Source organism: Papio anubis, chromosome 1 (assembly GCF_008728515.1).
Source record: "Papio anubis isolate 15944 chromosome 1, Panubis1.0, whole genome shotgun sequence".
In the NCBI taxonomy this organism is placed as follows: Eukaryota; Metazoa; Chordata; class Mammalia; order Primates; family Cercopithecidae; genus Papio; species Papio anubis.
Window position 1 is genome coordinate 19,165,368 of NC_044976.1, and position 16,045 is coordinate 19,181,412.

At 38.8% G+C, this 16,045-nt stretch overlaps 1 protein-coding gene across 31 annotated transcripts in view; it reads right to left on the bottom strand.

The window, feature by feature from the left end:
• EIF4G3 (eukaryotic translation initiation factor 4 gamma 3) overlaps positions 1-16,045 on the bottom strand; it is a 376,290-nt gene that overhangs the window by 116,959 nt on the left and 243,286 nt on the right. For 27 of the 31 annotated variants that reach the window (XR_004183106.1, XM_021936998.2, XM_021937011.2 and 24 more), the window contains one exon: positions 13,838-14,677. Coding sequence is in view for 27 of the 31 variants with exons in the window: in XM_021936998.2 (XP_021792690.1) it covers positions 13,838-14,677 (840 nt within the window). In the remaining 4 variants the exon portion in view is untranslated. Of the gene's footprint in view, positions 1-1,318; positions 1,545-13,600; positions 13,743-13,837; positions 14,678-16,045 lie in introns of those variants that run through there. The other 4 variants (XR_004183116.1, XR_004183111.1, XR_004183112.1 and 1 more) reach the window with 3 other exon arrangements.

A 16,045-nucleotide genomic window follows, 5' to 3' on the forward strand; every position in this document is an offset into this window, starting at 1 on the left:
GGGACGAGAGGTCTCTGTATGTTGCCCAGGCTGGTCTTGAACTCTACAGGTGGAACATTCAATACCAAGCTGAGAACACCCTCTCAAACTGAGGTAAAATGTAACTAGCAGTAAAGTAATAAAACAGAATAAAAACAATACAGTTTTTATTTATATACTATATAAGTAAATAAATAAATTTATACAACAATAGCATGTGTCAAAAGAGGAAATAATTTTTGGCTATACACAAATACTCCTGTATCTCTGATACCGTCAGTTGTGGTGTTCTGGTTGAAATTTAATTCCTCAATTTTTAAGCTATAACTTCCCTAAGCAAATCCTTATATAGATTCTGGTGGGACCACCATATCATACTCAGTTTTCTTTTTTGTGAGACAGAGTCTCACTCTGTTGTCCAGGCTGGAGTGCAGTGATGTGATCCTGGCTCACTGCAACCTCCACCTTCCAGGTTCAAAAGATTCTCCTGCCTCAGCCTCCTGAGTAGCTGGGACTACAGGTGTACGCCACCACGCCTGGCTAATTTTTTGTATTTTTAGTAGAGATGGGTTTCACCATGTTGGCCAGGATGATCTCCATCTCCTGACCTCGTGATCGGCCCACCTCAGCCTCCCAAAGTGCTGGAATTACAGATGTGAGCCACCACACCAGGCCCCTCTTTTTCTTTATACAGTATTTGTTGACATGTAATTTACGTATCATAAAATTAACTTTTTAAAACTATATAATTTAATGGTTTGTGGTATGTCCATAGTTGTGTGACCATTACTGCTATCTAACTTTAGAATATTTTCATCACCCCAGAAAGAAGCTTGGTATGCATTAGTACTGCCTCCCCACCTTCTTCTCTCCCCAACCCCTGGCGAGCACTAATTTATTTTCTGCTTCTATGGATTTGCCTATTTCAGACAATTCATACAAATGGAATCATATAAAATGTGGTCTTTTGTGACTTTTTTCACTTAGCATAATGTTTTTAAGGTTCATCCATCATATACCATGTGAATTTCATTCCTTATCATGGTCCAATATTCCATAGTATGTATATATCACATTTTGTTTATTCATACATCAGTTGATAAACTGATTTGGGTTGTTACCACTTTATGACTGCCCTATTCATTTTTTCCCCCATTCTTCTGAATTTTCTCTGTCTTTCTTCCTAATTTTCCACTCCTGCCAAAGCAGGAAGTTAATGATGGTATTACCATCCTCAACTCAATTGCAGATTTTCCTTCACTGTTCTAAGCAGGCCTTCTCCTTTACCAATCACAGCAGAGGTCACCTTGAGATGTGACTACTGTGAAGATAAATGACATAATGGATACAAAAACTTTTAATCAACATTATACATGCAAACGGCCTATCCTAAGGGATTTTCCACCATCTCATGTCCCAGATTTTATTAAAAACGTTTCAGAAGGTATTCAACTTCTTGAGCTTCCTTTCTTTGGAAGATAAATTCCTCAGGGCAAAGATCATGATATCCAACTCTTCTGTGTATTAGTAGAGTTCAAAGGGAACATTTGGGCTCTTAATACAAGCTGAAAATAGAAGTATCAATATTATTTAATATTCAGAGTGCTTAATATGTGTCAGATGTTGTGCTAAGTACTTTACATACATCACATTTTATCTTTACTACAATTCTATAAGGTAAATACTATTATTATCTTCATTTTCTAGATGAGAAACAGACTCAAAGAGGTTAGGAAACTCATGCAAGGTCACAGAGACAGACAAGGAAAAAGGGTAAGACTCAGGAGTGTTTGATTCTGTTGCTTTGATCTTACTACTAAATTTTACTGCCAGTGTTTAATACATGAAAAATTACATTCAGATCCTATGCCTACATAGGTATAGGCATACTTCGAAGATACTATGGGTTTGTTTCCAGACCATAGCAATGAAGTTAACATTGCAATAAAGCAAGTCACACATTTTTGGTTTCCCAGTGTGTATAAAAGCTACGTTTCTACTAAACTGTAGTTTATTAAATGTGCAATAGCATTATGTCTAAAAATAATGCATATACCTGAATTAAATAATACTTTATTGCTAAAAAATACTAATGCTCATCTCAGCCCTCAGCAAGACGTAATCTTTTTGTTGGTGGAGGGTCTTACCTTGATGATGATGGCTGCTGCCTCATCAGGATAGTGGTTGCTGAGGCATGAGAGCAGCTGTGGCAATTTCTTACAATAAGACAACAATGAAGTTTGCTGCAACACTTGACTGCTCCTTTCATGAATGATTCCTCTGTATCATGTGATACTATTTGATAGCATTTTACCCCTTCCTCTCATATCCTTCCACTGTTTAATCAACTAAGTTTATGTAATATTCTAAATCTTTTGTTGTCATGCCTACAATGTTCACAGTATCCTCACCAAGAACAGATTCCAACTCAAGAAACCATTTTCTTTGCTTACCCATTAAGAAGCAACTCCTTATCCATTCAAGTTTTATTATGGGATTGCAGTAACTGAGTCACATTTTCAGGCTTTAGTTCTATGTTTTTGTTTTCTTAGAGTTGGGGTCTCACTATGTTGCCCAGGCTAGTCTCAAGCTCCTGGCCTCAAGCAATCGTCCTGCCTCAGCCTCCCAAATGCTGAGATTACAGATGCATGGCACCATGCCTAGCCAGGCTCCACTCCTAATTCTAGTTATCTTGCTACTTCCATCACTTCTTCTACTGAAGTTTTGAGCTCCTCAAAATTATCCATGAAGGTTACAATCAACTTCTTCCAAATGCTTATTAATGTTGATATATTAACCTCCTCATCCCATGAATCACAATTTTTTTTTTAAGAGACAGGAATTTTGCTGAGGTATCTCCTTTTTTGTGCAGACTAACTTTGAAGTTCTTAGCTCAAACGATCATCCCACCTTAGCCTCTTGAGTAGCTGGGACTATAGGCATGCTGCACTGCACCCACAGATGTTTTTAATGGCATCTAGAATGCTGAAATTATTTTGGCTATTTGGTGGAGAACAAATTTGAAGTAGGGGCAAAATCGGAGGTAGGGAAATGACAAGCATCCACACACAAGTGAGGGCTAACTAAGGCAGAAGGAGAAATGAAGAGGAGGGAACACATGCCACAAACAAATCAGATTTCCAGGAGGTTTTTAATTTAGTTTGCCCAGATCCATCACAGGAATCACTATCTATGGCAGCTACAGCCATATAAAATGTACTTATTAAATAATAAGGCTTGAAAGTCAAAATTACTCCTTGATCTCAGGTTACTAGGTGTGTTGCCAATGTGCAGAAATATTCAGCAGGCTTGTAAGAGTCAGTAAGCCACGCTGCAAACAGATGTGTCATCATCTAGGCGTTGTGGCTCCATTTATAGAGCACAGGAAGAATAGATTTAGCAGAATTCTTAAGGGCCTTAGGACTTCCCTTATGGTAAATGAGCACTGGCTTAAAATTGAAGTCACTGGCTGCATAAGCCCCTAACAAGTCAGCCTGTCTTTTGCAGCTTTAACGCCAGCTGTTGACTTCTCCTCTTCTCCTCTTTAACAAGTCAGCCTGTCTTTTGTAGCTTTAATGCCAGCTGTTGACTTCTCCTCTTCTCTTTCACCGTAAAAGTGCTGGATGGGGCCGGGCATAGTGGCTGACGCCTGTAATCCCAGCACTTTGGGAGGCCAAGGTGGGCAGATCATGAGGTCAAGAGATTGAGAGCATTCTGGCCAACAAGGTGAAACCCTGTCTCTACTAAAAATACAAAAATTAGCTGGGTGTGGTAGTGCACACCTGTAGTCCCAGCTACTCAGGAGGCTGAGGCAGGAGAATCGCTTGAACCCGGGAGGTGGAGGTTGCAGTGAGCCAAGATGGCGCCACTGCACTCCAGCCTGGCAATAGAGAGAGACTCCGTCTTAAAAAAGAAAGTAGGTAAATGGTATCTTCTTCTAACATAAGGCGGTTTCATCTACAATATCAGTATCCATTGATTTTCAACAAATATTGAGAATGTGTAATTTAGTGTGGCCAATATCATCAATTATCTTAGCCAGAACATCTGGAAAACTTCCCGTGGCTCCTCTAATCACCACTTGCTGCTTCCACCTTGCACTTTTACGTTATAATGACATCTTTTCTCAATCTCATGAGCTAAGCTCTGCTAGCTTCAAACTTTTCTTCTGCAGCTTCCTCACCTCACCCAGTCTTCGGAGAACTGAAGAGACTTAGTGCACTGTTTTGGATGAGGCTTTGACTTAAGGGAATGTTGTGGCTGGTTTTATCTATCCAGACCACTGAAACTTTCTCCATGTCAGCAAAAAGGCTGTTTTGCTTTTGTATCATTTGTGTGATCACTGGAGTAGCACTTTAAACTTCCTTCAAGAACTTTTCCTTTGCATTCACAACTTGACTGTCTCAAGGGGCCTAGCTTTCAGTCTATCTCAGCTATTCATATATGTTCCTCACTAAGCTTAATCATTTCTAGCTTTTAATTTCAAGTGGGAGACGTATGACTCTTCCTTTCACTTGAACACTTAGAAGTCACTGCAGGGTTATTAATACCCTAATTTCAATATTGTTGTATCTCAGGAAAGAAGAAGGCCCAAGGAGAGGGAGAGAGATGGAAAAACTGCCGATTGGTGGAGCAGTCAGAACATATATACTTCTCGATCAAGTCTGCCATCTTACATGGTTATTGGTGCCCTAAAACAATTATAATACTAACATCAAAGATCAGTGATCACAGATCACTATAACACATATAATAATGAAAGGTCTGAAATACTGTGAGAATTACCAAAATGTGACAGAGACAGGAAGTCAGCACATGCTGTTGGAAAACGGCATTAACAGGTTTGCTCAACAGAGTTGCCACAAACCTTCAATTTGTAAAAAAACAGTATCAGTGAAAGCACAATAAAGAGAAGTGTAATAAAATGAGGTATGCCTGTATACTCAGAAGACTCCTACTATATGGCACCTTTGAAATAATCTCCAGGCTTCTAGAACACTGGTGGATTACTGTAGCTGACAATGCAGAGGAATGAGAGGACATGGATACCAGAAGACCTTGTGGTAAAACTTGAGAAGCTTAGAGTTTATCTCGCAGGATATTTCCCCCAATCTTTCACAGCATCCTGAAGGGCTTAAAAAGACGTGAAAGAGGAGTGACAAAGCTAGACCTGTATTTTGAAAAGATGATTTTGGCCACTTGGTGGAGAACAATTTCAAGTGGGGGCAAAACTGGGGCCAAGGAAATTACAAGCATCCACACATAAGGGATAAGCAGGGATAAGGTTGGGGAAGAAGGAAAGAGAGAAGAGGGAACAAATGCCACAAATACATTAGATAAAACCAGGGCACCAGCTGGGAGCCGGTGTATAAAACAGTTCCGGTGTATAAAACAGAGCCGGATTATAAAACAGGTCCATCAGCTGGGAGTGGTGGCTCACACCTGTAATCCCAGCACTTTGGGAGGCCGAGGCGGGCAAATCACAAGGTCAGGAGTTTGAGATCAGCCTGAACAACATGGTGAAACCCCATCTGTACTAAAAATACAAAAATTAGCCGGGCATGGTGGTGGGCACCTGTAATTCCAGCTACTCAGGGCTGAGGGAGGAGAATCCTTTGAACCTGGGAGGTGGAAGGTTGCGGTGAGCTGAGATCGCACCACTGCACTCCAGCCTGAGCAACAGAACGAGACTCCATCTTGGGAAAAAGCAAAACAAAACCAAAACCAAAACAGGGTACCTTGTGAAATGACTGGATGGGAGAAAAGGGGATTCAAAAGGGAGATTCGTCAATAGTGGCTTCAGGGTTTTAGTTTAATTAAAGCCAGTGCTATAACCTGAGATGAAAGAATAGGCTTAGAGGACTAGGGGACTGGTTTAGTATTGGATACACTGAATTTGAGATACTTTGAGATTTCCAAGTGGAGATATTTGTCAGATAATTGGAAATTTAAGATTGAAGTTTAGAGGAGGAGTTGGGACAGAGATAAAAATTTGGAAATCCTACTTTGGCCTCCCAAAATGTGGGGATTACAGGCATGAGCCACTACACCCAGCTGATGGAACTGTTTTATATTTTGACTGTTGTGATTACATGGCTTTCTGTGCTAGTCAAAACTCACAGAAATGAATGCTAGCTAACAAGGGTGAATTTTACTGCATATAAATGACACTCAACCTAACTTAAAAGAGAGAGAAAGAGAGAGAGAGAGAGAGACCAATAGTGGTAAAATGAGGCAAAAAGACTAGGAAGATAAACTTATGTCTACTGATGACCCTGCTGAGGAAGATTCAACTAGCATATTAGGAGCATAAATCAAACTGTATGTTAGTTGAACAGTGAAAAGAATAGTAGAAGAAATGGTAGACTATTCTTAAACAGTTTGGGACAGAAGAAAATGATACCATTTAAGTGGCAGCTAAATGGATATGTGGGACTCAGAGAGTGTCTCTGGCAAGAAAGATACATCAGCATGTTTACAGACAACAAGAAGGTGGTAGAGAGGCAGTGAATATATACGAGACTGTAAGAGACAGCTAAGAGAGCTTGATGAAGGTTTCAATATAGCCAGGTGTGTAAGGGGGCAGAAAGTTAAAAAAAAGGCATACCCAGTGTCCTCAATGTTCTCAATGAAGAAGGAGACGAGGTCATGTGCTGCAGGTGAATAGCGCTGGGCAGAGTACAGGATTTTCAACAGAAAAATCATAAAAATAATGGTTGGGATGGACAGTGGGAATTTGTAGTTGCACTCACAGCACTTAACAGTGGTGTGATCTTCTCCAGTAGCGCTCTGCCTACTGGAGTTTAATAGACAAAGTAGAAGTTATCGTACTCATTCAAGGGTTTTCATAGGTATGTTTTTCAAAAGGAAAAACAGGAAAATCACAAATTTTGTAGAGGGTAGCTCAAATAATCCTCCTCCTCTTTGCTCAAATCTTACCTCCTACTGAGGCCTATGACTGTGATCATATTACTTAAATACTACAATCTGTTGCCCCTTGGCATTCCTCACCCTGTTTTATTATTTTTAAAGCACTTAAAACTAATACATCACTAGGGCAGGGATCTTTGTATTACTCATTCATAAATCTCAAGTGCATGGAACAATGACTGACACATAGTGGGCCTTCAGTAACTACTGTGGCTGAAACAGGTGGGCTTTCACGTTTCACTTTGAACCTAGGTCACAAGCATAAAGTATAACTGTCAAATCCTAAGGTAACTTTGTATTGACACACCATCTCTGAAAGATTAATAGAAACATGACGTAAAGGAAGGGGTGGTAATTCTCCTGTGAGCCTGAGAAAGCTGATTTACCATTCTGAGGCTTATTTTTGTCACCAGCAAAACAGAAATAACTATATCCCAGGAATAACTGTTCAAATCACAAGAATAATGCTTGAAATGCCCGGGAAGGCCTTTGGAAACAGAAAAATATACAATAATTTTTATTATGATTGCGACTAAATTACCAAGTATTTTAATACAGTAATAGAAAATGACAAAAATATATTGAAGGAAATGTATTTTGGGCATTTTTATGCACGAGTAGGGAAAATTATCTTTTTTTCTTAATAAAGTCTTACTAAACTTATCTTCCTTATTTTGGCATACTTGTGCTTTTACTTTTTAATTCTAAATTTTTAAGGATACATAATAGTCATACATATTTGTAGGGTACATGTGATATTTTGATAAAAGCACATAATGTGTAATGACCAAATCAGGGTTATTGGGGTATCCATCACCTCAAGTGTTTATCATTTCCTTGTGTTAGGAACATGGAAAGTTATCCTTTCAAAGGCAATGAGGCAACTGTGTGCAAGGTAATGATGGATATTAGAGAAAGGGAAAACTTACAGTAAAACTAGGTTTTCCTGAAGAGGTTTTCTTTAGACTGAGTGAGCACACCTCTAGGCTGGCTGAATTACCCTCTCTGGAAGCAGGTCAGTACAATAGTCCTTTGTGGTGGAGGAGGATTAGTTACTAAGTGTAGGGGAAAGGGAGTTACATTTTGAACAAAGTATATCTACTCAGGAAGATGTAGAACTAAGTTAATATCCAACTACTGAGACTTTAGGGCTCATGTTGAAAGACATGAACTACTGTAAAAAACGGGGAGATCTATCCCACATAAAAAGGCAAGGAGGAACTACGTAAGGGACTTGCTAGGAGGCTCGACTAACAGGTGTCTGGGCTCATTCTGCAGTATATAAAAGAATTTAACCAGCATCAGTATTTTCCAAGGAATGCCTAAGAGTTTACTGGGGAGGGCAACAAGAAAATAGGAATGGGATGGCAGAAACATACCTTTTAGGCAGCTTTGTTGGAAATAGTTTACCAACAAGGTGGAGAAAACTTTTATTTATCCCTAAGGATCACTCAGACTCAAGCCTCTGAAAACCGAAGCCAAGGGTCCTTGCTTTAAGGATCACTCTGCTGGTTTTGGTAGATGACAAAGAACCAGAAATGTGTAAAGAGTCCTGTTCCCATGTTTCCAGAACACGTTTCTGTAGAAGCTAAATTATAAGGATGCACAGTAGTATAGTGTTTAGGCTAATGGGACACTCAAACCATTGGCGATCTACTTTTGGCCCCAGCAACTAAATCTTCCAGAGATATTTCAAATATGTTTTAGAATATGTAAGCAGAGCAAAGATTAGAATAAATTTTATTATTTAAAAGATTAGTCGGCCGGGTGCGGTGGCTCAAGCCTGTAATCCCAGCACTTTGGGAGGCCGAGACTGGCGGATCACAAGGTCAGGAGATCGAGACCATCCTGGCTAACACGGTGAAACCCCGTCTCTACTAAAAAATACAAAAATCTAGCCGGGCGAGGTGGCGGGTGCCTGTAGTCCCAGCTACTTGGGAGGCTGAGGCAGGAGAATGGCGTAAACCCGGGAGGCGGAGCTTGCAGTGAGCTGAGATACAGCCACTGCAGTCCAGCCTGGGCAACAGAGCAAGACTCCGTCTCAAAAAAAAAAAAAAAAAAAAAAAGATTAGTCATTTTTAGTTTAATCTAGAAAAACTGATAAGACTTTTATATCTCTGGTTTTATGTTTGCTATGTTTATTTCTTTGAAAGTATTCTGAATACTCTCACAGTTGAGAATAAAGCAAGTGTTGTTATTAAAATATTTTCATTGCACTGAAGTATGTTCCCTTTACAGTTCAGTAAGTCTAAACTAAAAGAGAAAGCGGCAACTTGATTGGCTACACAGATCAGTATTTTGTTAACATTACCAAAACATACAGTTGTATCTCCATTTGAGAAATAAACTTACCATCTTATGTCCTATAGAATCTGGAAACCCTCCTACATCCTTAGCTGCGCTTACGAGAATATAAGGGAAACTACAGGTCAGTGGATGATGTCATCCTTACATTCCTAGGGGTACAGGAAGGTGTGCCAGTCTCTATAACCAAGGAATTTGTATCTTTAACATCTATAAGAAAAGAGAGATCTTGGATCCCTGCAAAGTGGGAACTTGGAACTGAGATACTCACATAAAGCTCTGAGACTCCTAAATGGGTGACATGCTCAGTGAAAATATAGCTTAAAAAAGAGAGAGGGAATAAACCACTGAACCAACACAGTGATGATGAGAAAGCATGTTGTTTCAACTGGATGGAGAGAAGATTGCTGTTACCCTGAAAATTAGTATCCATGCCATAGGGTATGGCTGTCCTTAGACTAGGATAGAATTGTACCTCTAGGACATTAAACCCAGATTTAGTTCCAACAAACATTAAACCTAGATTTAGTTCCAGCAAATGCTTTCCCCAAGACATGTAGCAGATAAAGTAAACACAAATCTGTTTTAGAATAAGTTGCCATCAATCTACATCCAGGAAAATTTATCTGGGTAAGTTCATAAAACAAACTTACAAAATATACATTAAAAATGTACTATGAGCAAGAGCCAAAAAAAAAAAAAAAAACCAAAATAAACAGAAAAATTAGAAATCTCCCTCTGCCTAAGAAAATTTAAATAATGGTTTTATATCTGATACAGATAAAAATAATAAAATAAAAAAGTCATGATTCTTTTAAAAAGTGGGAAAGTTAATGTTACATACTATACCTCATATACATTGCTAAAATTGCAGAAAACGAACTCCTAGATGATTAATGGGGAATGCTTTCCCACAAGTTCAAAACACTCCTTTTTCCCCCCACCAGATATACAGAATAAACAATAAAAATTCCCAAGACTTTAATAAATCATCCAAGTAGTATCTAGTTTTATGCATTTAATTATTGAAGTGACGGAGATATTAAAAGTGTGGCCAATAGCTGAGGCTTTTTAGAGTACACTGAAGATATATACACACCAAATTCTAATTTTACAGAGCTTGTTCTTCAGTCCGAAAACAACTGATGCTTTTTTTTTTTTTTTTAAACGGGGTCTTGCTCAGTTGCCTAGGCTGAAGTGAAGTGGTGCAATCTCAGATCACTGCAGCTTCCGTCTCCCAAGTTCAAGCAATTGTCCCACCTCAGCCGCCAGAGTAGCTGGTTATAAGCACACCAGCACACCGGGGTAATTTTTGTATTTTCAGTAGAGATGGGGTTTCACCATTTTGGCCAGGCTGGTCCCGAACTCCTGACCTCAGGTGATCCACCCTCCTTGGCCTCCCAAAGTGCTGGGATTACAAGCGTGAGCCACCACGCCTGGCTTCAACTGATGCATTTTTATTCATTCTGAAATATGATCTAGAATAGTTACAAGAAAATGTTTTGCAGCAGAACTAAAAGATACCATATCCCTTATGTTATGACTTTCCTGCTTTAACCAACTATCTCTATACCAACTGATATAAATGTTATTTATGTATCAGGTTTCCGAAGTCAGCTTTGAGGTGTTTCATCCTCAAGCAGAGACAAGTAAAAACTATTCTCAAAAGTCACCACCAAAAGACTCTCATGCAAACCAGACTGTTGTGGTGTTATGATTTATTAACTTCTCAAAGTAAACGGCTGTCATGATTTATTAACTTCTCAAAGTAAACAAGGTGTAATAAGTGAATAAGTACAAATAAATTGCAGTCATTAAGCATATGACCACGTCAGGTGGATATACTTAAAGACTGGAGGTAATTTTAATTTTCATTGTTAACTTCTGTGACAAAACCATTAAAAAATATTGAGACAGAAATGAATGGGTCAGAAATGCTTCTGAGGCTTTATAATTTAAAAACTGCCGGCCGGGCGCGGTGGTTCATGCCTGTAGTCCCAGCACTTTGGGAGGCTGAGGCGGGCTGATCACAAGGTCAGTAGTTCAAGACCAGCCTGACCAACATGGTGAAACCCCCATCTCTACTAAAAATACAAAAATTAGCCAGGCATGGTGGTGCACGCCTGTAATCCCAGCTACTCAGGAAGCTGAGGCACAACTGCTTGAACCTGGAAGCTGGAGGCTGCAGTGAGCTGAGATGGCGCCACTGCACTCCAGCCTGGGTGACAGAGCGAGACTCCATCTTAAAAAAAAAAAAAAAAAAGGTTTAAAAAAAAAAAAAAAGCTAGAGTTGCAGGGGTTCTTGAAGCTCATTTACTGTTGGATTTCGAAGACTATTAAGACAATTAAGATGTAAAAGGAAATTATAAAACTTGTAGTTCCCTTAAACACATAGGTTAAAAAATCATGAGACTAGAAAAATGCCAAGAAACTTTACCTCCCAACATCACAAACCTCTATGTCACTCCAAGTCATGAAAACAACAGTTCTTTCTTTTCTAAGTGCTCTCTGGATTACCACTGAAGAATCTATACTCTTTGATTAAGGTGCTGGTGATCACAATACTAATATTGAGAGGATCTGCATTTCAAACAAATGTACCATGGTATGAACATTATTTAAACCAAAAGTCTGTTTGCCCATCCATCCCTGGGCACTGTCTTGCAATATCAGGCCATCTAAGTGGCAAACTGATTTTTAAAAAAGCATAAATGTCAGAAATGAGTGAAGTACGATTTTGATGCATGGTCTTTTCACTTTACACTTACTTCAATTCTGAGGTACGGTTTGTATCTTCAACTTATATTTCCTATGATTGTTTTGTTTTTGTTTTTACATTTTAAAAACTTTTTTGTTCATTAGTTTCTCTCATTTTTGTAACTATCATATCACTGCAAATGAAAATGAACAATGAAGTGTCAAACAAATTGCTGTTCTCCAACAAACAGGTGTTCTTTGGAGGGCATTGACCTACAGCCACACCAAAACCAAGGTTGTTTTCTTTTTTTTTTTTTGAGATGGAGTCTCCATCTGTTGCCCAGGCTGGAGTGTGGTGGCACGATCTTGGCTCACTGCAACCTCTGCCTCCCAGATTCAAGCAATTCTCCTGCCTCAGCCTCTCAAGTAGCTGGGAATACAGGCCCACACCGCCACGCCTGGCTTTTTTTTTGTATTTCAGTGGAGACGGGGTTTCACCGTGTTGCCCAGACTGGTCTCGAACTCCTGAGCTCAGGTAAACCACCCACCTTGGCCTCCCAAAGTGCAGGGATTACAGGCGTGATCCGCTACGCCCGGCCCCAAGGTTGTTCTTCTAACTGACAAAACAAGGTCTAAGGTCATCTCTCCACCAAGGAAGAAGGTCCACTGTTTGTGATGGCACTATGAATACTGATGTCAATGGAAGACAGACAGTTGAAGAAACAGGTGATTTACAAAGACTTATGACAAATTTCTCACTGTTCCAATTGCCTTGCATTGTTTTCTTTTCTGCTCTGGCTCATGGTGTTCTACAAGATGTTCTACAGTTCCAAGAGGCTAGACACCTCTTACAGACACTGATGAGGAAATTGTCTCAAGAACAAAGCTGGGTAGAAAAGCCACATCTAAAAAGTAGGGATCAGTTTTTGGGTTTGTCAAATTTCCTTATTACACACCTCAAAATAGACAAAATACTGAGGACGTTGGTGACCAAAACCTACCACTGCATGTTAAGAATCAACTGCTGGAGGAGCACTCATTTATCAAAAAGTCCAATTTACATATGCATTACTTAATCTGACAGGCATAGAGAAAGGAAATTATATAGCAAAGGACAATGTTGAAGAAGATAGGCTGTGCTGAATTGTTCAAAGCCAAAACTTCAATATTCCTAAGGGCTAACTGAGAATAGCTGATAAGCCTCAGATAACTTTTGATTAAACTTACAATAACCCAATGGTTAGCTCCTAAGGTCCCAGGTGATGCTACTTTAAAAACAAATAATTTGAACTGGGAAGACTATAATACTCCAAGGATATTACTGACCAGGTAAAACTGTACACAAAAAATAAAACGGTTTCAAAAGGCAAAGTGAGAGAACATTAAGCTTACCTGCAAGTGAATCAACAAGAGCATTATATTTTCAAAAATAGTTATAAACCTTTGATGTTCTGATTGCTATCGTCCTACATCCAAGATTTAAAAAGAGGTCATGCATAGAGGAGTTCCTTTAAGTTTAGGATTGACTGGGTTTTAAAATTCTGGGAAGATAGTTTTAGGGACTATAGACCATCCTGGTTTTGATTGTTTTCTAGCCCCAAAGCAGCAAAGTTAAGCATTGAGAAACTGATTCATATGAATGAGGCAACAGCAACAACAACAACAATAAAACCCAACATGTTTCATGACATATACCTTGGAGGCATTTTGTATATTTGGAAATTCTCATTTGCATTTTTAGACAATGGAGTAACTCTTTTGCAGGTTGTACTAAAACACAAACACACCACTGAAGAAACCAGACTAGGAATTTCAGCATTCATTCGATGTTTCTGGAAGTCAAGGAAAGTAGCCAATTAAAAAATAACTCAAACACTGCCTCTTCTTCATGTTCAGCAAGCATGAGATTAATGGCAGAATGGCTTACCTGGGACAGGGCTCCTTCTTGAATTTAAGTTTTGAGAATCCAAAATCTCTTCTGTTTGCCCATCTGCTTCTACCTCTATTTTGTTTTGAATCTCTTTTGCATCTTCACTAAGGCAAGTTCTTATACTCTCGTCCTCCTCTAGGACTCTCTGGACTGTGATGGCAGCACTCGGAGAACTAACAGTAGTGGCGGCAGCAGGAACAATGACTGGAGTGGGAGGAGGAGAAGTTGGAGGAGTTGGAGGAGTTGGAGGAAAGGAAGGAACTGTGGAAGGGGTGATGGGAGTTGGGATACACTCCAGTTTCATTTCTTCTGGGGGATTTTCGAGAATCTCCAATTCAAGAGTCAATGGCAATACTTCCTGTTTTACTATTTCCACAGTGCTCTCCGTGGCTGGTAATTTTTCACTAACTCCATTTATTTCATTAATTAGGGTAGTACTAGAAATCAGTGGAATATCATTAGGTGCTACACTACATGGTTTCTTGCATATATCACCATCATTTTCATTTGTTGGTAAAGGGTCTGATGTTTCTGTGCAAGATGTGAGGCTGGGTACAGGAACTGTGTCTTCTCTTGAGGATGAGAGTTCACATCTGTCATCTATAGCAGTGGTGAATAGTAGTTGGCTACTGAGAGCAGAAGAGGTGGGGGAAGCAATTGTACTTCGAGCAATAGAAGAAACAGTGGTAGGTGATGGAGGCAGAGGAAGCTCTGCTATGGATACTATTGCAGTAGTTTCAGATGTCTGGCCTTCTTGTTCTTTCTTCTCTCCACTGAGGACTAGCCTAAGGACTGGGGAAGGAGACTTTAACACTGGATCTGGTTTTGGCTTCTCCTCTGGGGAAGAAAAAAATAAGTTTTAAGAATAATTCTTGGATCAGAGACTATATATTGCCTTGGGCCAATTCTTTCAATCTCTTACCCTAAATTACAGGCAGCAGAATAGGGATCAATATATTAGACTTATTCTGGTGTGCCAAAAACATTGTCTCTTTTCTTTCTTTCTTTCTTTTTTTTTTTACTTAAACCTACTACTTATTTGGTATCCAATACATAAAGTCTATTTTGGAGTAAGAGAAGGAATCTATTCACCAAATAATTATATCAAGAACACAACTGAAAAGCTCATCAAAACTAAGGCTAAACCATTCTTGGTTTCGGAGTGAGGCTTTTCTTTAAGGTAGGAAAACCTTAATTTCTACCATCTCTTGTTCCCTAAAAAAATTTTTTTCCAGGGATATATTATAGTGGCAGAACAATACAAGGGCAAACAATTAAAAATTAAATTATTATAAAGGGACTGATGTTATTTTTTATTCTATATATTTTCATGTTTGGGGAGGTAATTTTTATTTTAAAAAGCATTACTTGTATAAAAATTCAAGGCAAAGCATCACATTTTATGTAATAAAATTTATTATCAGTGAAATCAAACTATTCTCAGTAACTGATAAAAATCAGTTTATAAATTAATTTACCCTTCGATTCTCAACAGAAGTATATAACCAGAAATAATGTAAGGTATAAAAATGGAAATTGCTGGGCTTGGTGGCACACGCCTGTAATCCCAACTACTCAAAAGGCTGAGGTGGGAGGATCACTTGAACCCAGGAGATTGAGGTTGCAGTGAGCTACGAATGCATCACTGCACTCCAGCCTGGGTGACCGAACGAGATCCCATCTCTAGACAAAATAAAAATAACAAAATTTATCTTGTGTCTTGACATGTAAAACAATTAATTAAGGCGAAAACAAAGTTAATACACAAATAAATCTAATGAAAAAGAAAACTATATATATATAGTATGAAAGTACTAGTATTTCATAGTATGAAATAGTTTGATATACAAAAATGCATCTGTGTATATATAGAGAGAAGGAGACAGAGAGAGAGAAGAAACTGGTCATCATAATGAGGGTACCAGAAAAATACAAGGAACAATAATTAACAATAATTTCTACATTTTTATTAATAAATTCCAGGTAAATTGATATGTGATTCATCCCTGAGTGGAGGAAATCAAAGGAGATTTACACTGGCTTCCAGCCTTGTGCTTCCTTAGCACAATAAATAGGCTCCATGGAAAAACATATACTCATGAGTATGTTTATCAAATGACAATAAAAATTTCAAGCACTACTAAAAGACAACCTAAAATGAGACTTTACTTTCTCCAACAGAATTTTTTTATGCATCAATGAAAG